The sequence below is a fragment of the Diachasmimorpha longicaudata genome, chromosome 10 (genome assembly GCF_034640455.1).
Source record: "Diachasmimorpha longicaudata isolate KC_UGA_2023 chromosome 10, iyDiaLong2, whole genome shotgun sequence".
Taxonomy (NCBI): Eukaryota; Metazoa; Arthropoda; class Insecta; order Hymenoptera; family Braconidae; genus Diachasmimorpha; species Diachasmimorpha longicaudata.
The window spans coordinates 1,769,268-1,793,391 of record NC_087234.1 but is presented as its reverse complement, the minus strand read 5'-3'; the positions used below and the strand labels follow the sequence as shown (position 1 = coordinate 1,793,391).

Here is a 24,124-nt window from a genome sequence, read left to right as displayed (position 1 = left end):
GACGCCATAACGATATTTTCTGTCTGCACAAAATGCAGAGAATTTTTGCCAAATTGTGGCTTTTGTCTTCACCGTATTATTAGGAACATTTATATTAATTTTTTGATCAATAATCTCCAAGGATTCTCCTCCAAATCTGCTCATGTCGAGCTAAAGTCTTTGAACTTGATTTTTTCTAATGACAGTTTTGGGGTTTGAAACGCGTACAAATTGTTTATCGGATATTGTCATTGCTTAGCAACAAACAGGGAATTATTCAAAAAATATCCAGATGAAATTTCATCTCACCTTGCAGATATTTGCCACATTTTTATTGAGATGAAGCATCAGTTCCAGGAATTAACTATCGAATTATCACTAATTAGTGACTGTACAAACGAAATTGTTGACGGTACAATCATGTACTAATGATGTACCGTCAACTACATAAACATGTTCTTCGAATTATTGTATTTGTCAACTACTGCCCGAATCCCTCAGGCATTCTAACCTCATAATTTGATCGCTCCGCTCAGCTGTCACAACAGTAGAACGTCATTTAAATCCGAAATCGAATCCTACAAATAATAAAACTAATTCAGTCCTCATAAACTAATTTTGGATAAATTAAAAATGTCTCAAGGACGACGTACGTATTCATTTTTTTTGTTAGATGAAAAAAGGAAAAACCTCAATCCTAGCAAAACATTAAAGCCAAATCACACCAAATTGTTTGTTTACGATGTATGACCTCTCGATCTTCTAGATTTCACCCCCCCCCCTCCGCCCCTTCTCCATAAGATACAAAAACATTGTTAAGTTGTTCTTATGACAATGGTTTTACCTTTAGTTTTGTTAACAATATCGACAAGTATTCGGAATTCCTTCAACTAAACTCAATAATTCTTTTTTTTTGTAAAAATTCCTCACAGTAAAGGAAACTTTGTACACTTTAAGTCACAAAATAGAATAATCTCCCATAATTAACTTACAATTTGTCAACAGAGATCGGTGGCAATCGTCGAAATCGTCGCTCCAAGGTAAACATAGGTGACAAGGGTCGTGAAGTCCTCGAAAACATCGACGAGGGCAATTCAGTGATACAACAATTTCGTAGATACTCCATAGAACTGGACGCCAAGCATGATCGATACGAGAGAATAGTGAAGATCAATAGAGACATCACAATCGAGAGTAAAAGGATAATTTTTCTCCTTCACACAATCGACAAGGATTTGAAACGAGAGGCTGTCCTCAAGGAGGCAAAAGCTCGACTGGATACTCTGACTACTACATTGTTCAGAGGGATAGCACATGAGCTCAATGGACAGGACCCCTATCAGTTCATAAGGGCTTACCGAGGAGGGCTGCAAGAGTTCATTGAAGCCTTGACCTTTTACCATTTTCTAATGGACCATTCCCTCCCTCATTGGAAAAGTGTCGAGCAGACATTTGTGTATGAAAAAGACGATAAGAATGAATCGACTGAGGAAAATCCTGAGGATGGAGTCCAGACTGTGAGCACTTTACTGCCTCCTTCCGAGTTCATCCTGGGAATTGCTGATCTCACTGGGGAATTGATGAGGAAGTGCATTCATGATTTATCGTGCGGTCAGATTGGCAGCTGCTATGAGACATGTGATATAGTCAGGGCGATGTATCAGAGATTTTTAGGGACTTATGGAATTGCTGGAAAGGAGGTTAATAAGAAGATTTACACGTTGAAGCAGAGTCTATCCAAAATTGAAAATGTTTGCTACCTGATACAGGTAAGGGGATCCGAAATTCCTCAGCACATGCTGGCAGAAGTCGCTATTGCCGCTGGTGAAGAGTATCCTACTGAAGACGATGAGGGTTACGAGGGATTCTAGAGAGGAAAATCAAAAATGCTCGATAACATTTTTCGCATTCTATCGAGGTTTAGGAAGACGTTCTGATTGGGGGATGGAAACGCTGTTGGAAGTTATTGATGTAATAAGGAGTACGGATAATATGGCACTAGGATGTCTAGGAAGTGCAGATGATTTTAAAAGCGTCTTTTGGCGTACCATCGAGTCTATTTATATACAGTCCGTGAAATTTGAGAAACTCCGAGAACGGAGCAGCCATTAAAATTAGGTAAAAAGCTACTGCGTACACCTGAGGTACATCAATCCTTGATGATTTTCGTATTTTTCCATACCAGAGGGGTTGATAATGCTGGAAACTCCACGTTTTTCTCATATTTTTTCCCTCAATTTTTATAGGATTCAATCTTTTTTTTTCAAAGTATTCGTTGAATTCTATGGGAAAAATCTAGGATTTTTTTAAATAATTTCAGTTGAATCGGAAAAATTAGTTTGTTTTTGTTTCTTCAGTTTTTATGTATATTATCTATATCCTACGATATTATTATTATTTGGGATATCTGTTATATATTATTGCAGTACTGAATAACTCAGAATTATCATTTTACATTTAAAAAAAATGAAATGACTAATTATTACTATATTTAAGACCTTGAACTGAGTTGAGTTATCTTGCGAACATGATTTTGATTTTTTTCAAATTTGAAAATCTGTCACCATCTCCTATTATGATTTTGCAAAAAGATTGAATGATGGTATCAGATCGTCAATTAAAATGAAACATAATCCATTTATCATTTCTTTTTTATCAAACTTATCTCTTAATATTAATATAAAAAACTGCCTTCGAAAGTATCCACGTTTGTTGTTCGTTTTTTGTATATTTTTTAATCATAATTTTGCGGACTTCTGGGAGCTTACATAAATTAACATGATATATTGTTGACTCTGATGATGGAAAAATAAATAGCATAACGTTTGAAAGATAATTCAGTCGAGTATTAAGGAGTTACTGCCGGTTCTCTTATGTAACATATTTTTGGGAATTTTTGGAAAACCGTAGATGGGAGAGATGAGAATATGAAAAAATATATCGTTTTTACGTTTTATCATTATTCAAAGCTTGAACAATTGTCGTGTGTCTATTTCACGAAAAATTTTTCACGACGATTTTCTCAACCATTTGTCAGAAATTTGTAAAAATTGTGAAAAATGAAAAGATTTCACGGATAACCCCTTAACGGAAACAAATTAAATTGTTTATAAATGCAAATGGTTCGGATGAAAATTATGGTATGAATAATATTTGGAATCTAACAATCGCAAAATCAGCATTTTCCTCTGACGTACATGATAAAATGGGTTAGGTATAATTTTTTTTTTGGAATTAGTTTGTTAGGTACTTCTTAATTAATCGAAATTTTCTCGAATATTCATTTCAGCCCAGTCCCTCCGCAATAGTCTTTTCTTGAGACGAAAAAATACAACTGAATACGTTCTCTAGCACAGAAACGAATTTTCCATTTAAATTTCGATTAATATTGTTTTTTTTTCACAGAATAAATAGTAGAAAATATATTACTACATTCAATAAAACAAACCACTCTCAATTATTACTAAAAATGATTTATGTTTCACGATGTAACCATTTTTTACAATAAAAAATTTTTTAGCCTCTTTAAAAGTCACTCTTTTACTCGTCATCCTCGTCGTCTGTGCTCTCCTCCAATGTTGAAGGATCATATTCAGATTCATCCACGGATTCCTCGGCTGAGGAGGTGTCTGAGTAGTTGTCTGAACCCTGAGATCTGCCAGGAGTTGTGGCACGTTTTCGTTGGGTTTTAGTGTGCTTAAACTCCTTCCAGTGTTTGGCGTTTCTTCTGTAACATCGCGAGCCATATTTGCACTCTGGACGCTCATCTTTCACCTCGTAGTCTTCGTCTCCTGGGTGACTGAATTCTGCTAGGTGATCGGAACTTCGTCTGGAGAATAACAATAGATTGATTTGGTTGGTTTGTCGATGATGCCATAAAATAAGTAGACGGAATTTTGGATATTTCATTAACATGAAAAATTGTCAAATGTAACAACATAAGAATTCTAAGATTATCGATTGAGAATCTCAAGAAATATCCTTTGTTTAAAGTACATTCATGTTTATTGCTTCCGAATGGAAGCCTTGTCTTTTATTTGGCCGATTTTCCGATTCTATAATTTGAATTGCAAATTACCTAGAATGTTATGAAACGCAAAAAACGATGTTTTTCATAGCAAGTCTGTGTCGATGTGCTGGAAAACTCGCAATTTTGAAGAATAATTTGTAGCTAAAGATTTGAATTTCCAAATTATGATAGCAATTGTTATTCTTTACTTTGATGCGTCGTTTCAGCTCGATTGGTTCAGTAGTTCTTGAATTATAGCAACTTTTATAAACGTCATTTATCCACAATATCTTAAAAAATACGGTAGAGTTTTCAATTTTTTTTTCAAAATACTTGCCTTAGTGGATCCTATCCATGTTGATCGAAATAGCTACATTTTTTTCCTGAATGAATATCTTATGGATCATTGAATACATTTTAATTTTTTTTTCAAAATACTCGTCTCACTGGATACCATACAACGCGATAAGAATATGTATACCCGTTGATACAAAAATGCGGAGATATTGTCATTTGTCCAGTTTTTAAAATATTTTCAGCATTTTATAGGCAATAATTTGATGAAAAACTGAGGTGACAAGTTGAAAGTTGGTATGATCATACCTTTTATGATATCAAAGGATCATATGTCGGATCATATGTCGGATGGGCGTGATCGATCAAATGGTAGGTGAAAAATTCATTTTTTTGCTAATGTTCATGTTACCAATAGTTTAAGTTAGTAACGAACCGGTAATGAAGATGAGTACCTTTAGTGAGTACCTTAAGAAGAGAATTGAGCACTACCATTATTATAATTATGATATTCCGATATCTCTCTTGGAATTACTGCTCAAAAACTGGACTCAGTGATAAGTCAACTTATCTCGTTTTACAAATTCGCTACTCAAATATATCTTTCTGCAAACTCTTAATTTTCTTTTTACTTCGAATTCCAACAGATCCATTCGGAAACAAATTACCAACTCCAATGGCAAAAATTGAACGATAAAAAAAAATTAGGAAAAAGCTTTATTAACCCATCGGTTCCCACAAATAGGGGTTCCAAGCTACTTGTTTTTTTCAAAATTAAAACAGAATATTTTCTATCAATCAAAAAATAAGAAACTTTACAAATGAAAATCTGTAATGCTTCAATTGTACAAAATCGTTGCAAAATGTTCCCGTTTGAGAGGCGAATGGAGACCCAAAAGCCGCAACATTTAAATAGAAATGTTGAAAAGTATTTTACTTGATAAAAAATATCCGAAGTATTTTAACAATTTGATCTTGAGACTTGCCTGTAACATTTGGCACCATAAATACATCTTCGTCTTGCTTTCTCTTTTGTTCTGCCAGATGTTTGGGGATCCTCCTGATGAGTTGAGCCATGATTGACCTTCTTCCTCTTCGATCCTTTCTGATCACTGAACTTGATCCTCTTTCCATTGTCCTCTTTCGGCGGACTCTCTGGAGGTTTCTCTGTGCTTGGGATCTTGGTGCATACTACGGTCTCCACGGATTGACTTGCAATGGGGAAAGAGTCAGTGTCTTGACTGGCTGTGGGGGGCATTGGTTCTTGCTCATTACTGGAGATCGTTCTCTGAGAGTTTTCATCTTTATTCGCTTTTTTACTAAATCCAGAAAATTAATAAATTAATTCATTAATTACTCAGTTCATTAATTGATTCAGCAGCGAAGTAGTGAATCGAGATGAAAGTTTTCTATTTTTTGCTGTCTATGAGGAGATTTTTGGTAATCTGTTTTTCGATTCTTGGCTCCTAATGATACAACATTTGTTAAGACGAGTTGAGTCTTGAATTTTTGTAATTATATCATCTTTTTCCTATTTTTTTTTTCAACTCTTATTATCAAAACAAATACTTGGAGCCATTACGAAAATTGAATTGTTCCCTGAAAATATTTTACTTTGAGTTTTTGTCCTGAAATTTCGCCAATTTGAGGAACACACTATAAGAGAAGTTCGATTATGAATTTCAAATAAGTGACATATCACTCTGCTTTTACATTCCCTTCCTGCTGTTTAGAATTTTTTAGGGGAAATGATAAAGTAGAATAAGAGGATAAAATGTTATTCAATGCTTGCATCTAAAGATTTGTTAAATGTGGTTGAATATTGTGACTTTCCTAAAAAATTTTATTTTTGGATGAATTCTAAGGTAACTCTTTATCATAGAATCAAAGTTAATCAGTCTCAGATTGGTCTATAATTGTCAAATCCACAGGATTTTAAGGAAAGCCGAGCTGGTCATTTAGCTCAAAATATCGGTATTGATTACGAGTGATACTGAAAATAATACAAAAAAAATAAAACAAAGAATCATCTAAAAAATTGAAATCTTTCTATAAACAAATGATACTATGAGCATCTGGAAATTGAAAAAAAGACTCAAAATATGTCGAACATGTTAACGTAAGCTCCACTTTTTATGAAGAAGCACAGAAAAGATCACATTCATGGAATGAGCTCTCAAAAAAACTGAAAAAAATTGAGAGATATTTTCTGTAGCCCCTTAATGTAGAAAAAAAATGATTCGTTAATTAAAAATGGAATAAGTCGTAATCATGTTCTTTACAAAAAGTTCTTTTACTGTACATTTTTAAAATGAACTATTTTCAAAAATAAAAATCTACATGTTGATATGTTTTCATGTCCCTCCATCTTTTTCATTTGTACAAATTAACAAACAATAAATTATCAACGAGAAATTACCTTGTGTCTTGACTTGGTGAATCATTTGATGAATGCTCTGATTGTTGTGAATTACTCCTATCTATTTTACTGGTATTTTCCCTATTATTTTTATCTACATTTGAATTGCTTCCATTATTCGACGCTATCGTGTTTCGACTGCTCGTAGAAATATTGTCTTTCGTGTTCTGTGAACTACTTGGAGTTGAAGATTCTGGATTTTCTGGACGTTTCCGTTTTTCTGCGGGAGCTGTACTCGATGATCTTGGCTATTAAAAAATGATATTGAGTCATGAATTTTCATTTTTGGGAGCATAAGTTGGAATTTACCTTTCGTTTTTTATTATTCTCATTGTGTTTTCCCTCCATTTATCGTATTACTTAATTTTTCGCCCGTAAATTTTGCGATTGTGGATCAAGTTTCCGAGTTATTATCAATTAATTGAATCAATTAAGACAACGGTGAATTTTTCATTGGGCTGAATTGACGGAAACAATTGAAGATTCCGCTCTCGTGATTAGTATTTATGATAATTTCAGGATTATCCTGTCTGTTTCTGTGGTTTCATTTATTTTACCAGCATAACCTCATTAACTTACAGGAAATACGCGCGTAAATTCATGACTGATTTGCAAATTCCCGCTTTTTTACTCGTAAATTTTGGAAAAGTTATTCGAAACGTACTATTGTTCGCTTCTGTGTGAACGTTGATTAACACACATTGGTACTAATCTGTGAACATTTTAAAAATTGATAACAGCTAGTCATCGATTGATTGAATCGTTAAGTAATTTCCTTAGCTCGGCAATGACAGAGGCGCCCGAAAATTCGTCTGTTCATTAAAAAATTGTTTTTCTGCTGCAAATAAATATTAAGAGATGAAAAAATTGTTCAGAAGAAAATTAAATTCTCTTCGATTGGGTGAAGTTACAACCCTTAATCTCGGAAGATAAAAATTAAAAACCGCGAGGGAAATCAAAACGTAGGCTCTGCGCCGAGATTCCATTTGTCACTACCAACTGAGTCGATGGAATGACTCAGTGCAATGCTAGGAACAGGATGGCACCTGGAGGCTGTACACACAGCATCGTTTTCTAATATTTGCACTATTTTTGGTTTGTTTGAAATTAATTCTATTGTCAATCATATATTAGTTTATCGTTCAGCAGCAAACGCGACCAATCAAATATCGTGGTTAAGCGTATTAAAAATACAACGTATGCTCAAAAATCGGAATGTAAAACTGTAAAAGGCGTGAAAGCCATATAGTTGGAAAATAAATCTAATCTAATCTAATCTAATCCATTTGTCACTGTCCCTCAATTTTCTCCGTGGGTTTTAATTTTTATTTAGCGAAATTAAGGAACAAAACTTGGCCTGATCGAAGAGAATTTAATTCTCTTTCGAACAGCGTCAGTTTCATTCCTTAATATTCATTAGGAAGGGAGATACAATTTTTTAATTAGCGGGGGAATTTTCGGGCGCTTCTTCGAAGCCGAGATTCATGAGGGTTGTCATAGCGCTTTGACTTTCCTCGGGGATTGCAATTTTTATTTAATGAAATTAGGAGAGGAGACTTGGTCTGATCGAGAAGAATTTAATTCTCCGAACATACATATGTATTATATATCATATTCGAATGTTTAATTTTAAAAAATTGAATTTTTATTTTCTTCTGTCTGGGATTTTCTATCAGAATTTCTATTCTACTCTCGACTAAAGTTTGCAGAACTCCCCTCAAATACTAGTATTAACAAAAAACATGCAGGATATTCCAGGAAAAATGAAAAAACCCTCAATTAACAATGAGTTATTTTGTTTTTTTTCTCATTCATTTATAATTACAAAGAATTCACTCTTACGAACAGAGTTGGGGAGGTGGGATGAGCTGAGAAGTGTCTTGACGACGAAACCTCGAGTACTAAAGAAAAAAAAAACAAAACAAATTATTCAAATACAGTGAATAATAACCATCTATTACTAATCGAATATAATGATTAAATATGTGAAGTTCAACTAAATATATAATAATCTCTACTATATGGCAACAGTCATATGAAAAAATATCATAATTTGTACTAGCTTTCTTTGTTATGCTTGATTAATTATGAAACCGCAATTTATCTGCGTAAATTAGAGAACAAAAATTAATCAGTTTCTCGTACACTTTGCATTAATATTTTTTTATTTTGTTTTCCGGTAATTTTAATAGAAAATGCCCTCGATAAAATCGTACAATCAGGTCTCTAATCTACTCAAAAGTTAATAACTTCTTCATCGATGATCTAACATTTTGTTGTCAATTTTGGTGATTTATTCATAAATTAAATATACGAAGTATCGCCTTGTGGAATATCATATTTGAAATACTGTCTATCTTTAGGATATTTCATAAGTACCTAATTTTTTAAAATTCATTTATATATTTTGCCATATTCTCCGGACCACTTTCCTTATAATACATTGAATGTACACCTGAAAGCCATAGGATTTTAGGAAAAAATTCTGAATAATTTTCTAAACTCTAATTCCTGAATCCGAAAAAGTTCTTGGAAAATTTTTCAAAATGTTTTCTTATTCAGGAATTTTCATTTTCACATGCCGACAATGAATTATCCAGTCTCTTCGTAAAACTTGAAAACTTGGAAAGTTATCTCATAGCCCTCAGGTGCAGGAACTACTCTCTCATGTCAATTTATTTTCTTTATCAACATGTCATACACCCACGTTATTTTCATCATACATTGTAGTAAAGCAAAGAGAGAATATCCAAGTGTTTTTCACTAAAATATTCATTTTCGGAATTTTCAGAATTACTCTACTCTAATACAACGAAAATATTGTTTCATTTTTCAAAATTATACTGTTTATTTAGATAAAACTGTAGAAATAATTTTCTTTGTTGTTTAATAATTTTAATAATTGGAACTTGAATGAATGAAGTGACTGCCATAATGTGAAATTTGTTGGTAAAAATAACAATGATTGCAATTCTCCACTGGGATATTCTCCATTATGTTTTTTTCCCACACGATTCTTTTACACATTTCAACGTTTGTCATTTTGTTAAGCTAAAAAATACTCAACTGCTCTCATGTATAATCATAAACGTGAGGAAATGAAGAACTTTGTCATTACATAAATCTCATAATTTTTTTTCTCTTACTTACGATTTTACTAAGGCAATTCAACAGTGGCGATTCATCTTTTTTTGTATGAATCTCTCATGAAAATTGTGCTAAAAGATTTATTGAGCTGCGCCATATCAACAAATTAATATTCATTTTCGCTAATAAAGACAATTATTCTGGAGATTAGACGTGAGGGTCGTAGCATTGCAAATCTATTCAGACGAAGATTCATAATTTCTTTTTGTAATCAATTGACATTGTTTTAATTTTTCATGCAATCATTGAATTCTACCTATCAAGCAAATAATGGAATGATAATCGCAATCTTCACACTTTGATTCAGGCATACCTTAATTCACTTTCTAATACTCTCAATAGTTTTTTTAATGAATTGATTCAGTTCAATATTTATAAGAGCCACTCAACTCTGTCATATTATCTCGTTAGTTTTGTTTTTACTTAAAAAATTGTACAAAAGCATGTGAAAACTGTTAAACTATATCGTCTTGCTGTTGATCGTTGAATGAATAATCACTCTTCTGTTGGAGACATTAACTCGATGGAGAAAAAAATATTTATCAGCTTTTTTGATTTCGTAAATCATTGAAAACTCAGACTGGACTCGAGTAGTGCTCGCTGGGCCATATGTAATACAAATGACGATGATTTTTTGGGGGTAGAAATGGTACTACTGTAGACCGCGATGATGACTGTGAATAGTTATCACTATTTTTATTATTAATTATTGATGAGTCTGTCGATCTGGGGGAATCAGGCTGTGGCTATACTACTGTCCCACCACTCTCACCAGGGCTGACAATATGTGGAACTGTTAGAACTTGTTGGCCCGGCTGGAGCAGAAAATACATTTATCAATTTCTCCATTTCAATAGCTAGAATAATTTTAAATGTTTGGATAAGGGCTTTCATGTTAAATAAGTCAACGGAATGGGTCTCGTCCTCCAATAAATTAATTTCAATACTTTTTTTACGACTGAGGGAGAAGAGAAATTCAGTAGCGAAGTAGGAAAAGAAGAGAAGCTCCTTTTGACTAGTGATCAGTTTTTGACGGATCTCTCGGAATCTGGGAGAGATGACAAAATTTTTATTAGAACCTTTTGTGTGGGGCAAATTGAGTACTACAAGAAGTGTGAAGAGTAAAGCTTCGCTAGGTTTGTTCGATTTGGAAATATTGCTCCAACAGTTGGATTAGAGATAAAGCAACTTATCTCATTTGGCCAGTTCGCCACTGAATTTGTTTTTTAAGATTTTTTTTTCGCAGCCGATTTTGAAGGCTTCATTTCACCTGCAATAAATTATTAATAAATATATCATGTGTTCATTCAACTTCATCCTGATATTTTAATTTCTGATTTCGAATAGAAGCATTGGAATCGTCCAATCCGGACTCAAAAAAATTTAACTTTGCTGAAAAACGATGAAAAATAGTTTGAAATATCAAAATACAATTTTGTTTGAAAATATGTGTACTCTGGCCTGACCGGGGCTTTTGTTTATTTAAGAAAAGATACAGGTGGGTAGAAAATTTCTAAAAAATTGAAATTTCGTCAGATAGGGGATAAGATTTGATATTAACTCTGGAGTCAGATCCAGCTCGATCGGTTAAGCCATTTTTGAGGAATTGTCATTTGTTTCGAATTCGTTTTTCCGAAATATCTCCAAAACTAAACAAGGTATTCAATTTTTCTTTTTTCATCTTTTTCGTCATGACTGGATCGATTGAATCAATCAAAAATTGAAAAGCGAAATTTGAAAGATATTATGGCTATTGTCATTTTTCTGTTTTTGGAAAAAAAAATTGTTCCCCCCTTCATCATCGCAAAAATCAAGTTATCACCTTAAAATTCCGATGAAATTTTTCTTTCATACATACAACGGATGGTATTGAAAAATGACTTTCAATGAACGATTAGTTTCGGAGATATTCAATTTTTCGTGCAAAATGATTACGTAGAATTTCACAAAATTGACTGGACTGAATTCGTTTTTTGTATCTGAAAAATTTAGCTTCAATCATAATCAATGGAAACATATATATTCACCCATGAAAAGTGTTTGAGATATTTCAATTTTTCCTTTTTCATTTTTCAATTTAAATCGTGATTCGTCCCTCATTTGTGTAAATCGAGCGATCACTTCCACATTGAAAAAATATTTTCTTTTTATCACTGTAATAGATGGTATCGAAGATAACTTAAACCGAATAACTATTTTCGGAGCTTAAATTTTACTGCAAATTAATTATCTCAGACTGAAATCAATAATTGAAAAATAAATAAAAAAATCACTAAATCGACGAACAATGAATGCAAACTGTAACTGAGAATAAAGTGAGGAAGACAAATGATATAAATAAACAAATAACGATTTTTAATCAAATAATTAGATCCTTTTGCTTATCTTTCTATTTAGATCTACATACATTCTTAATAGATATCAATGAATAAGAAAAAACATATTATAAAAATCAAATTGTGAGACTGAAAATTTAATTCCAGATAAATAAAAATTGGTTGACTGGAATCCAAGTACTCAAATAAATAACGAAAAAACAAAATTAACTACATCTTCAAAATGGGTCGTCGAAAAAATTGGAAATTGAAAAATACTTTCAGAACCGCCTCAGCCGTCGAAAAAAATCGAGATCAATTTGCAAGAGGACGAAACTCAGTCGATATCTTATTTTCTATAAAAAATCTGATGTGTTATCATTCAGTTATAACATTTCACTGTAATTACTCCGTTGGATCACTCTGACAAAAATTTGATTCCCACCGAAATGAAAAAATTTGATTCATCCACCTTTTATTTGACAAAAATTTTTGGGTAAATGATTCATGTGTCCATTAAACTAAATGAAAATTAAACAGCAAAGGAAGGAAATCATAATTTATACGTACCATGCGATAAGTATTGGGGATAGCAGCAAATCCACGTTATCTCGCAATAGCCAAAGCCATATCGCACAACTCATTCATTAAGAAACAAATAATTCACGAAAAATAATATAATATAGCTATCGATATGAATTTTATAAAAAATTCTGGATGAAAAAATTACAGATAAGCCGACCATAACTTATATTTTGAGTATTAAAAATATCAGCAGTAACGAACATTTCGAAAATATTATTTTAAATTTGTACCCATAAATTAACTGAATGTCGTCAATTATATTTTTATATTTTTCTATCGGTAAACATATAAGAAAGTAAATAATTAATCTCATGTGGCATCGAATAACTTATTTTATTAATGGTTTATCATCTCGTTATCTCTAGAATTCACATTCTTTCTCCCATTGTATATATTTTTTCATTATACTCTCGGTAACACACATTCACTCGCCAAAAGAAATATTAATCTCAAGCAGGGAAGCAAGCACGGGTCTCATTCAACTTATGACAATAAAAAAAACTAATTAATTATCTACACATTCCCCTTTTCCTCTTTTGGTTTTCATGATTTATTATTATTTTTACAGTAATGAAAATTCAGTTTAACAAAAAGAAAATTAAATCTCACAAATTTATGAATGATAAATGGAGGTGGATGGGGGGGGGGATGATTGTTGTTGTTGGATTATCATTAATAATATTGAATAAATTGTCTAGCATTCCATCTACATTTAGTTCTAATTTCTATAAACTAAATGCTCAATATAAAGAGTTTGGGGACTTTTAAAAATGATTTAATGATTTCCTTTTCTTCGTTTTTTGTTTAGAGGGACCTGCCCTGTTGATAAATCGAACAAAGAATGAAGGGGTCGGGGAAGGGAACTTAACACAAAAATTATAGATAAATTCTCTAGTAATTTAATTAAAAAAACAAATGAGTGGATTTTATGTAGGTGTTCGTTCTTTTCCTTTCTGTATTTATGAAATTCAGAGAAAGTGAAGATTAAACATCTCTTCCCCCACCCCCTCCCCCCTCCCAAATCCCCAAGGAATGGCACACAACCACATACATCACTAAATCAATTATTAATTTCTCTTGAAAAAATATATATGTTAATTAAAATAATTGAGATGATGTAACTTGCAGTGTCCTTCACACGCAATATCGCACTTTGGATAAATACCTAAAAGTCTATCTAATACTTTTAACACGAAGAATAAGGAAAATGTTTAAATAATTGATAATTCAGTGAAGTGGCAAAGTATTGAGGAAACTATCGAATCCGCAAGAATAAGTGGTTTTGAGGAAAAATTGAAGGTTTTTCGCTGAAAATTCTATTTTCTTTAAACAATGCCTTCTGACATTTCCTTCGAAACCCACTAAATCTTCAAGTCAAATCCTTATTATCAAACAGGAAGATTTTTTTTTACTCTTTTAGACGCTACCAATCATAAAATATCCATAATCTCGATAACGGCAAATTTTTGACGAAAATGCTATAAAGTACAATTATTACAGAGTTATATAGTCCCCAAAATAGGTCAAAATTTTTTGAACTTAAAAATTGAGGCAAGTGCCACTTCACTGTTAAATCCAACCTCCACTTCAGTAATATAATTTTCCTTCGCATCTTGTCTTACAGGTTTTCCCAACAAATCGAAATAATTTGTTTCAAATGTAAGAGAATCCCTTCAACAACTGAATAAAATTCAATATATTCATCTCCGATATATTGTTGTTTCGTATCTGAAACAATTCCCCATTAAAACCAAGTGCAATGTAAAAATTTGTATGATGAAAAGGACTTTTCCTCTTTCTCTTTCCAATTCCCCCATTTCCTTGATTGATTAAAATTATTATTATTTAGCCTGGTTATTACGACGAAAAAAAGCAACAACAAAGATTAGCCTATGTATTAACGTTTCAATTTCTATTGGCAACATTTTCAAGACAATAAATTAATTTTCTTTTTCTTTAGAAAACAAAATTGACATAATTTGCGTTCAAAACAAATTAACCATCGGTGAGCACCTAAAGGATAATTAGGACAGATAATTATGATTATAGGTGACTCACTGAACTTAGACAATGAATTATTTATTTATTTAAATGCAATATGTGAAGGATTTTTTGATAAACAGCCTATTAACATATTCCAATTTCTCCAAAATTTCTGAAAAAATTGAGAGTATTACTTTTTGAGAGCTATTCGTCGCTACTTGATTAGTTGAGATTAGAGAGAAAAATGTTCTGTATGTTCGTACTATTTTTACTTTAGAATTCTTTTAAACGTTTATTCCCTCACTTCGTTCACGAGAATGGAACCGCATTTAATTGGAAATAAAAATAAAAAATTAATATTTTTGTCATGTTTAGCTTAATTTTTTTGAAGAACCGAAAAGTATTGAATATATAGCATGAAAATACTTTTATTCGATAGTATTATTAGTTGGTTGAAGAAAATGAATGATAATACCTCATCGAATTGAAAATTTGTTTTTTTTTTTCGTTCAGCTCATTAATTTGAAGGAAAAAACTATGAACTGTTTTTATTCTATAGATAAAGTATATGTATAAAATATACTAGAGAAATGAAGATGAATTTCGATTATATGTGCTTCAGTGTGAGTAAATCAATAATGAAAAAAATATCTTTTCTGAGTAAAAATGATGAGAGAATATCAACTTTCAATCTGGAATATTTTTCTCTTTGATCTCACATGTCACTGGGCCCTGAATAAAATCAAAAGGAAATTCTGAAAAAGTTGATATTCTTTACGTCAAGTAAAACCCTCAATTTTTTCATGATTTCCACAAACAATTCTCCACATACAGCTAAAATTGTTACATAACAAGATAATAATACATTGATCCTTGAAACAATGATGAAATATCTCTCAAAACTCAAAGCCGTAATGCAATCTGATGCTCGTATAATTTCAGTTTCAATGGAAGGAAAGAGAATAAGCTGATAAACGATACAATAAACAGTGTAAAGTAATATTTTGCCAGGAAATAAATTTGTTGTTCCTCTACTGACGACTACCAGACCAAACAGTATTAATTCCAATAATCATCAAAATTTTGTATTATCAACTTGTCGAATAACTTAGTTAACCCCCGTCGAAATTCCCCCATCAGAGATCATTAAGTCGCATGGAATTGATATTACTGTGTACATTACTATGGTGATGTGGCCTGTGCAGTGTGCTGCTAATAGTAAGTGGACCTACCATATGCCCAGGTCTTGCCCATGTATAAACATATCCATCCTGACAAGCTGTAACGAAGCAATCCTCCCTAAAAACTAATTCAGTCAGTCTCTCGTGTGCCAATTTTTTGCAAACAAGTGGCTCAAGTACAGGACACTCATCAAATCTCGGACACCATGCTGTACCAATTAATCTCATTGGATCATCCATCACAGAACTAACTTTTTTACCACCAAAACCACTGACACTGTTCATATTACTTCCGTTAGTCGTTGATTTTTCACCACTATTCTGCACTTGTACATTACTATTACTTGTACTTGTACTTCTTAATGGTAGACTAAAGTTTCTCTTATGATTATCACCCTTTCTATCACCAAAACCAAGACCAGCAAATCTTTGAGTCAATGAATTAACAGTAGAAACAGCAACACTTGCTGTTGTATCATTCCTGTCATCCTTGGAGATATTATTCATGTTATTGTATTTGCTATTGTTGAAATGATTCGAAGTGGATCCATTACCACTGGTGAAAGTACCAGATGAGGTGAATGTACCAGATCCAGCAGTGGATGCCCTCTGTTTGGCACACACAGGCTGCCGCAGTACATCTTCAGTGATATCCCACAGGCACAATTGGGTATCTTCAGAGACACTTCCTAATCTGTAACAAGTGCCACCGGATACTCTCAGTTCAGAGCCACAAGAATTTCTGTTTGAATTTAATCCTTGAGAAGCTGTGGAAGTTCTTTTTGTTTTCTCGTGATAATGATTGTTGTGATTGCCATGTATCGCCTCGTCATCAGATCCACTGAAATCAGGATCAGCTTCTCCATAAGACGTTGTGAATGGATCAAATGCTACAACGCTCACCCAACTGTGGTGGCCCTGACCCCGGGCAACTACTCGTTTTTCGTTGAAGCTCCAGATAGTCACAAGATCATCCTCACCTCCCACAACAACGTAACGACCGTCTGGCGACCAACAGACACATAAAAAACCACCAAAATAGCTTCTCGCTGAACCTACAAGTTCCATTGTGTCATAGTGAAACACCCGGAGGAAGCCGTCTTGTGATACAACAGCTAGATTTGTTCCGCAGGGGCTGAAGGCAAATTCGTTGATGCAACAACCCTCAGCTCCAATGACCCATCGGTACAGGGGATTACGGGTGGATTTTGTTTTGCAGGTATGAATTGCGAAACCATCCCCGGATTTGAAGGGCTGGTAATGAGGTGGGGTCGTACCACAAGGGAGCTCCCAGTTGTAGAGGTAGAGTTGACCTGAGCTGTGAGACACTAGGAAGAGGTTGCTCGAGCCTGGGACCCACTTTATGCAGGTCACTTTTGTCTTGTCTATCAGTCTCTGGAACATTACATTTAATTATTATTTTTTTTAATGTTATTCTTGAAGGGACAGAATGGAATGACAATTATTCAAGTACTTTGGTTATTTGGATTTTACTGTCCTAATCAACCATTATGAGGGAAATGTGACGCGCATTTGACCCTGAGTTTTCACACGTGTCACAATGATTTTATTATTTAAACTTTAAAAGTTTGAAATTCGATCTCGATAGGAGCGTCTTAGGGAACATTTAACAAAGTGGAAGAAAAATTGAAGTTTACTTTTAGAGCATAATAAATAGTATTATTTTTAAAATTGTCCTTTTTGAATTATAAATGTTTTCTATGATTAATTTTTCTATAATGACTTTTTCACCATCACAATCATTCGTTCAGAAGAGCAATAGATTAATTCAAATTCACAATTTTGCGAAACATGGACTTCATATCTAAAAAAAATCACGTTTAAAAAATTGTAACTGTTCATTGTTTATTGATAACGAATGTTAACAATATCATAATTCTATGAACAATTTCATATGGATGAGAAATTTAATGATTGAAAAATAAAATTGAATCTGTGGCGTTGTGTAGCAGGCCCTTGCAATACTTTAAACATCTCTATCGAGCTTTGAACTATTTTAAAATTCGGTTAATTTTTAATCCCATTTTAATGTTGTAATGAAGAGGCCCTTGTTCGGGCTGCCACTGCACAAATTGTCGTCAATTAAATTGTTCCCTGTTATTTACTAAATCAGTTTATCGGTTGAACTTTTCTTGTTTGAATAAAAGCGTATTAAAATCATTAACTATTAATTATGCATCTTTATTCGACTTTTATGTAATCAAAAACTCAATTACGAGGTTTTTCATCTCATTTTAGCATTCTCATCGGGATAACTCCATTAAGAATTATTTCTGTCCCAGTATGAGTTAACGTTACTAACATTTTCTTCTGTTATCATTCACTGAATCATTTCGTCGCGGTCTGCAACTTCGTTTATAAATGAATATAATAACTCCAAAGGAATTTCAACCTTGACAGATTATTAAAACTCGCAAAATAATTGAAATATGATAGCTGGCAGCATCTGAACGAACGAGACACTATTACTTAATTGGATCAGTATTAAATTACGAATCAACGATAAAATATTACCGACATTATTTTAACCCCCATCTCATGATTCCTACCTCTTCATTATACAATTTATTCAACTCCTTCTTGATAGGATCGATTAATTGTATTTGTCCAGTTGAAAACCCCACGAGAAGTGGTGCAATCTCAGCAGTAGCAGTTGTCTGATTAAAATTGTGGCACGTTGGATTTGTTCCCTTGTACAGCTTCTTATCCACCGGTTTGTTCAAATCCACCGCCTAATAATTCAACAATAAATCTTCATCAACCCCTCTTCACTCCCACCTCATCCTTCATGATCTTCCCCCTCAAGCCCCCATGACATGACCCAAACCCCTCCCGACTCGATGGATAAACCAAAACGGCTCCTCTTTCATAAAAAACCAAAATAAAAAAACTTGATTCATTGTATTTTTTCCAAATAGGTGTGGTGATTCTAAAGTCAAAGATGGAGTCATTCTTTTTTATCTCGACATTACTTTCTAGGTTATGTAAAAAATAATACATTGATTTTAAAATAAAAATAAGGTGAATAATTGTAGAGATTGTTTGACTTATTTGAACTAAATTAAACGTTATTAATTACCTTTTTGACTCCACGATAAACGTAAACATATAATTCTTTTCCAAAATTGAAGCACATTCGATCACCAAGACCCTGTGTACCACTGGGATCGGCTGGATCAGGTAATGTTACGAATGACACTCTAACCGATGCACTATCCCTCGTGTCTGTATTACCAACTCTGTTTGGCCTCGAATATTCCGATAGTGTCATAAGTTTGTAAGTACCCTCGCGGGTTATAAATTGTGTTTTCAAGTCTTCTTTCCCCCCGCCGTCCAGCTGCACAGCCATCTTACCACCAGATATTCAATAGAGTGTCTCATCAGACTATTCCACCCGGGATGATGTTGTGTGAGGCAGACAAGTCCAGGGGAATTAAAAAAATACTTCTCCGTTCCTCGATGATTGTTTAATTATCAATTAATTCCAATTAGTCGAGATGTCGAGGTAGTCGTTGCACGCATCGTCACCGCATCACTGGAGTCTAGGCGACTAGGATCAGCGGGTGTCAGTCGGTTATTGCTGGCTGTTTTTTTAATTTATTACTTCGATGTTTTTATGCTCAGGGAACAACCCGGAATCGGGGGGAATTCAACTGAAAATTTTCACGACGTTTTGTGTTTCACGGCTTACCGTAGAAGCGCCCTCGGCTCCCGCTGCGAGATACGAGAGGATGCAACACAGGGATAAGATTTTTTTTTTTATTTTGCCAGTGTATGTGAGTTTTGGGAAAAGTCGCATGTGCTGACATCTGGTGGGGTGGCGCCTGCGCGCGCAGAGGGGAGTGCGAGGGGGGGGGGATATTATGAGTGTTTTTTTTTAAGTTTGTGGGGTTCAGGTAGTTTTTGTGTTTGTGAAAATTTCTAATAAGGTTTAATTTTTTTATTATTATTGGGATTCCCTGGAATTTTGGGGAACGCCATTTTGAGGATTTCAAATGCATCATTAGTTTACTTGGTCGAGCCATCGGGGTTTTTAAGGCGAAAAATTTCTATAAAAGATCTGTCTACTTTGATTGTTTATATTAATGTTGAGGAAGGGAACGATGAAAAATACCCCCCCCCCCCCACCCCTCGTCGCCTAATTTCACCGCGGAAGTATTGCTCAAACAATTGGAATTCACGAATTTATTGGTTTTTATTCCATATCTCGATAAATATCGACAATAGAGAAAAAAATATGAATACAAAATTATTCATTATAAAGTTAGGAAGAAAAAAGGTCTGAATATTTTTTTTGTCTGTTGGCCGGTATACGTAGGTGGACCGCTTATTCATTTGGTACTTCACCATGCAAAAATCATTAGTAAATAGTATTCAAATAATTTTGGGCCCGAAAACAGGTGGCATGATCGGGAAATTATTTGTAAAAGTCTATACATGTTTTATTCAATACTTTCCGTCCTACCAACCTTCTTACGGCAAAAAAATTTCAATGCAAAAATTATTATTATTATGTGCTGTTATTTGAAAAGTCCGTATTTTCGGAATAATCTTTATTAAACCATATATGATAGGTTGAAAGAGACGTAATGAGTCGTCTGCCACATGGGGCGCCCAATTTAACATTAAATTTATCAGACTATCGTCTTTATTGAAGTTTTCCCTACCGGTAGTTATTTACATAATCCATCAAAGATCATCAACAATTGTAAAGGTCAAGTGAAGGCTTTAATTACTCGACGCATCCCCTTGAGATCCGCTCTCTCATAAACACCTTGATTTAACAGTTTCCCTACATGTCTGGTCAACGCAAGGAAAGGTTGACATTTACCATTTCAAAATTATTGGAGTTTAGATTTTGAATGTTTGTCAAAAATTAATTTGCAGATGGAATGACTAGATCTTTGTACGATTAGTATTTATTTTATTCTGGTGCTTCCACTTGAAAGTAGAAAACATTTTTGTGAGAAAATTTTAGGAAGTTTGGGGGTGATGTGTATGCTCTGTTTTACTGAATGTATACAGAGGTGCAGTGCATGAGTGGGACCATTGATGATGAGAGACATCAGGTCTAGGGTGTTGTATCCCTTGTCTTTTAGTCAGTTCCTTTAAGGAAACGAAGCAGAGCGGTGGTGCCTTTCCAGCGTATAAAATAAAATAATTAAACCGGGATACACACGTCTGATCATTTAATCATGATTCATTGCATTTGTCATAAACATCAACAACCGACAAAAGACCTCACATAATCAACTTCAACATGAATGTAGTGACTAAGAATTTATTTCTTTTTATTTATGTTCTCGTATTTTTTGTAAAAGAGTTTTTGTACCCATTGTGTTTTAGTTCTAGGTAAAATAGCGATAAGTTTTGAGAGAGTCTAGTTTAGTTTTTTGTAAGAGTGTGTATTTAGAAATTTAAGTGTCAAATATCGACGAATGTTTGGGTCGCACAACGTGGAACGCATTAACTCGTGAACAGGGACAGGAGTGCAGGAGTGTGGTCCTGAGTGTGAACGCACTCCTTGTTTAGGACAAAGGTTGCCTTAGTTTTACGAGTGAGACCTTTGTATGATTAGTTTTAAGAGAGGTAAATAAAGTAAAGAAACAACTGGACTTTTTGGAAGAGAGATCGGTAGAGGGTTTAGTTGGTCGCAAGATTTCGAAGGAGTGACATCGAGCAGATCACAAATTCATTTTCACGTGTTCATTTATATTTTTTCTGTATAAGTTTTAATAAAGATAATTGTTATTTCATAATTCATAAAATACTCCAACCTACGATCCTACATGAATGTGTAGCTCACAGGTAAGACAGCGAATTTGTACAACGCTCCACATTTTGTGACGTCACAGGAAATTGTTGGATAGGATTTTGGATGAGGTAGGAAGAGGACCAGGACCAGAGGACCAGGACTTTATTAAGCTAAATGTCATTTTCCAAGAAAAGTTTATTCGAAAAATTGATAGACCGGACCGCGAATCGAACCCGGAATCTACCGATTATCGGGTGCTCCCCCAATTCTGCTCCCGCTGTGTTTAAATTGATTGTGTGTAATGTCTGTGTTGTACTTGTTTGTGTAAAAACAGTTGATGTTTCATTGTATTAAAAATACATCTGTTCAAATATGTGTTGAATTTGTTTGTGTTAAAGAGACATGATACCGACATTTTCAAAAAAAATTGTGGTTTTTTTTCTTGTTATGCAATAAATCTCTAGTCATTGTTGTCCGCAATTATTCTGATTATCTAAAGTAATAAATCCAGTCATATTTTAATGTTGAAAGACTCCGGATGTTGCCCGGAAGATTAAAACGCGATAGTTGTCAGCACCTGAAGGTGCACAAAAATACGAAGGGAAACTTTACAGAAGAATTTCAATACGAGTGCGGGAAGAAATTGCGGTCTGGAGTCAGTAAAAAAATTTAGTCCTATTAATGCTAAGGTTTTCCTAAATTTCTGATAAATTTCATGAAAATTAAGGATTTTCCTAGCACCTTCACCAAAATACAGGGAACAATTCACGTTTTTCCCTGGAAAAATTTTCAGTGTCAATACTGGAACTGTTTCGTAGCTGTCACGTTGCACTGAGAAAAAAATATTTGTGCCAAGAATATTTGCTAATTACAATTAAATTTACTTGGCAGTAGCACATCTTATGAAAATATTAATTTAGATTTACTGGAGTCGAGTGAATATATTTTGCAAAATAATATGTTCTTCTCAATGTACGTCTTTTGTTTGGAATTGAAAGCTTTTTTTCAAGCTGCCACGAGCTTTTTATTTTCTAGTTATCTCCGTGTAGAAACAAAGGACATTTTTACCTCATTTAGACAATTATTGATTCATAAATGGCATCAGATAACCGGTTTGATCAGACTCAATTCACTGAATCCTCTGGACGTGCCATTTGTCAAAGAAAATTAGAGTCACAATACGATAAACCAACATTCTTCCACTTTTATTTATCGAAACATGGAAAAGAGAAATATCCAGTAAAAATTACGGAACCCACATGTCCTTCATCGCTTACAAAATCAACAGGAAAACTTTACGTGACAGTACGGTAGCTTTCCACACAAGATTCAGATAAAAACTATGAAACTTTCAGGAAAAATTCCGTAATATTTTTTACAATGACACCTCGCTTTGCAATTACGAAAAAAAAACGCAATTTTTATTAAAAATATCTCTCCGCGTGATTTTATAAATGATCACGGTGTCGTAACAGGACCAGCGTTTGGTTATGTCCCACCACAATAAACTATTGAAAATGAACTGGTGCTCGTAGATAAACACAAGCCAACAGAAGGGTTAATTAATCTCGTTTGTCTCCTTCCTACTTCCGGCAAGCACTTCACCATACTTTCCCACTCCGCAGACTCTAATGCTGTTTTTCCAAGGTTTTATTCCGTACAACGTGCTGTTCCAATTCATCATCACATGCCTAAGCTCCTCAACCATACAATCATCCGTTTTCAGTGATCTCCTCATGCTACAACAATATAACATAAATGGATTACACTTACAAATATTACTAGACAAATATGATAAATTTTAGGATCAGGATGTTCAGTAGTTTTATTATTAATAACACAACTAATAATCTTACTACTCTCACTTATTAATTATTATTAGATATTGAGATAGATAAGATATAATATGTATGCAGGGATAATTCTGCTCTCCAGATAGGTCATGTCTACACTGAATATTGTAGGACGTGTCTAATTTCCGAAGACCTGGAGGCGACTGTAAAAAATGTAAAGCTACGCAGTGGAACGAAAATAAATTATTATTATTATTGTTGTTATTATGGTAGATAAATATGCGAAAATATTATTGGACAAAACATGTGATGACGACGGCGTATTAAATTTAATGAAGAATTTGCGAATTGTTGCAAACATATTATGAGCATATAAAAATATTGCAACATAGAATATATTTTCACTTTCAATATTGAAGGGCAGCGCATTTTTAAAGGACATGATATGTAAGTTCTGCCTACGTCCAACGTCAAATGATGAAGAAATGTTGGGAGCCACTTCATGTAAATAATTCATAACGCTTGAGTTCTACAAACACACACACGCACCCAAACACACATGCATGTAAGATGAAAAAATTTAATATTGACCTCCCATTTTCTAATTGATTTTGAATTAGGTCAGACGGGAATTCATCAGGAT

At 33.6% G+C, this 24,124-nt stretch overlaps 3 protein-coding genes across 5 annotated transcripts; 1 reads left to right on the top strand and 2 right to left on the bottom strand.

Moving 5' to 3' along the window:
• Positions 1-467: 467 nt before the first annotated feature.
• LOC135166432 (translin-associated protein X) lies at positions 468-2,681 on the top strand. The gene is made up of 2 exons (XM_064128645.1): positions 468-628; positions 985-2,681. The coding sequence occupies exons 1-2, from the start codon at positions 613-615 to the stop codon at positions 1,848-1,850; spliced, it is 882 nt and encodes a 293-aa protein (XP_063984715.1). The 5' UTR covers positions 468-612; the 3' UTR covers positions 1,851-2,681.
• A 686-nt stretch (positions 2,682-3,367) lies between these two features.
• Positions 3,368-7,297, bottom strand: LOC135166431 (uncharacterized protein DDB_G0285917). The gene is made up of 4 exons (XM_064128644.1): positions 7,011-7,297; positions 6,702-6,949; positions 5,269-5,601; positions 3,368-3,808 (listed from the first exon to the last, which is right to left on the bottom strand). The coding sequence occupies exons 1-4, from the start codon at positions 7,047-7,049 to the stop codon at positions 3,520-3,522; spliced, it is 909 nt and encodes a 302-aa protein (XP_063984714.1). The 5' UTR covers positions 7,050-7,297; the 3' UTR covers positions 3,368-3,519.
• Positions 7,298-8,524: 1,227 nt separating this feature from the next.
• On the bottom strand, positions 8,525-23,677 carry LOC135166430 (WD repeat-containing protein 20). Of its 3 annotated transcripts, none has more exons than XM_064128642.1 (6): positions 23,545-23,677; positions 22,757-23,427; positions 19,013-19,647; positions 18,483-18,665; positions 15,964-17,307; positions 8,525-8,602 (listed from the first exon to the last, which is right to left on the bottom strand). In XM_064128642.1, exons 3-6 carry the CDS (start codon positions 19,280-19,282, stop codon positions 8,540-8,542), a joined length of 1,860 nt encoding a protein of 619 aa, XP_063984712.1. In that variant the 5' UTR covers positions 19,283-19,647; positions 22,757-23,427; positions 23,545-23,677; the 3' UTR covers positions 8,525-8,539. The 3 variants fall into 3 exon arrangements, 2 of the variants coding, with proteins under 2 accessions (XP_063984712.1, XP_063984711.1); XM_064128641.1 differs by lacking the exon at positions 8,525-8,602 and adding an exon at positions 9,095-10,663; XR_010299680.1 differs by lacking the exons at positions 8,525-8,602; positions 22,757-23,427; positions 23,545-23,677 and adding an exon at positions 9,095-10,663 and having other exon boundaries at positions 12,734-17,307; positions 19,013-19,975.
• Between the last annotated feature and the right edge of the window lie 447 nt (positions 23,678-24,124).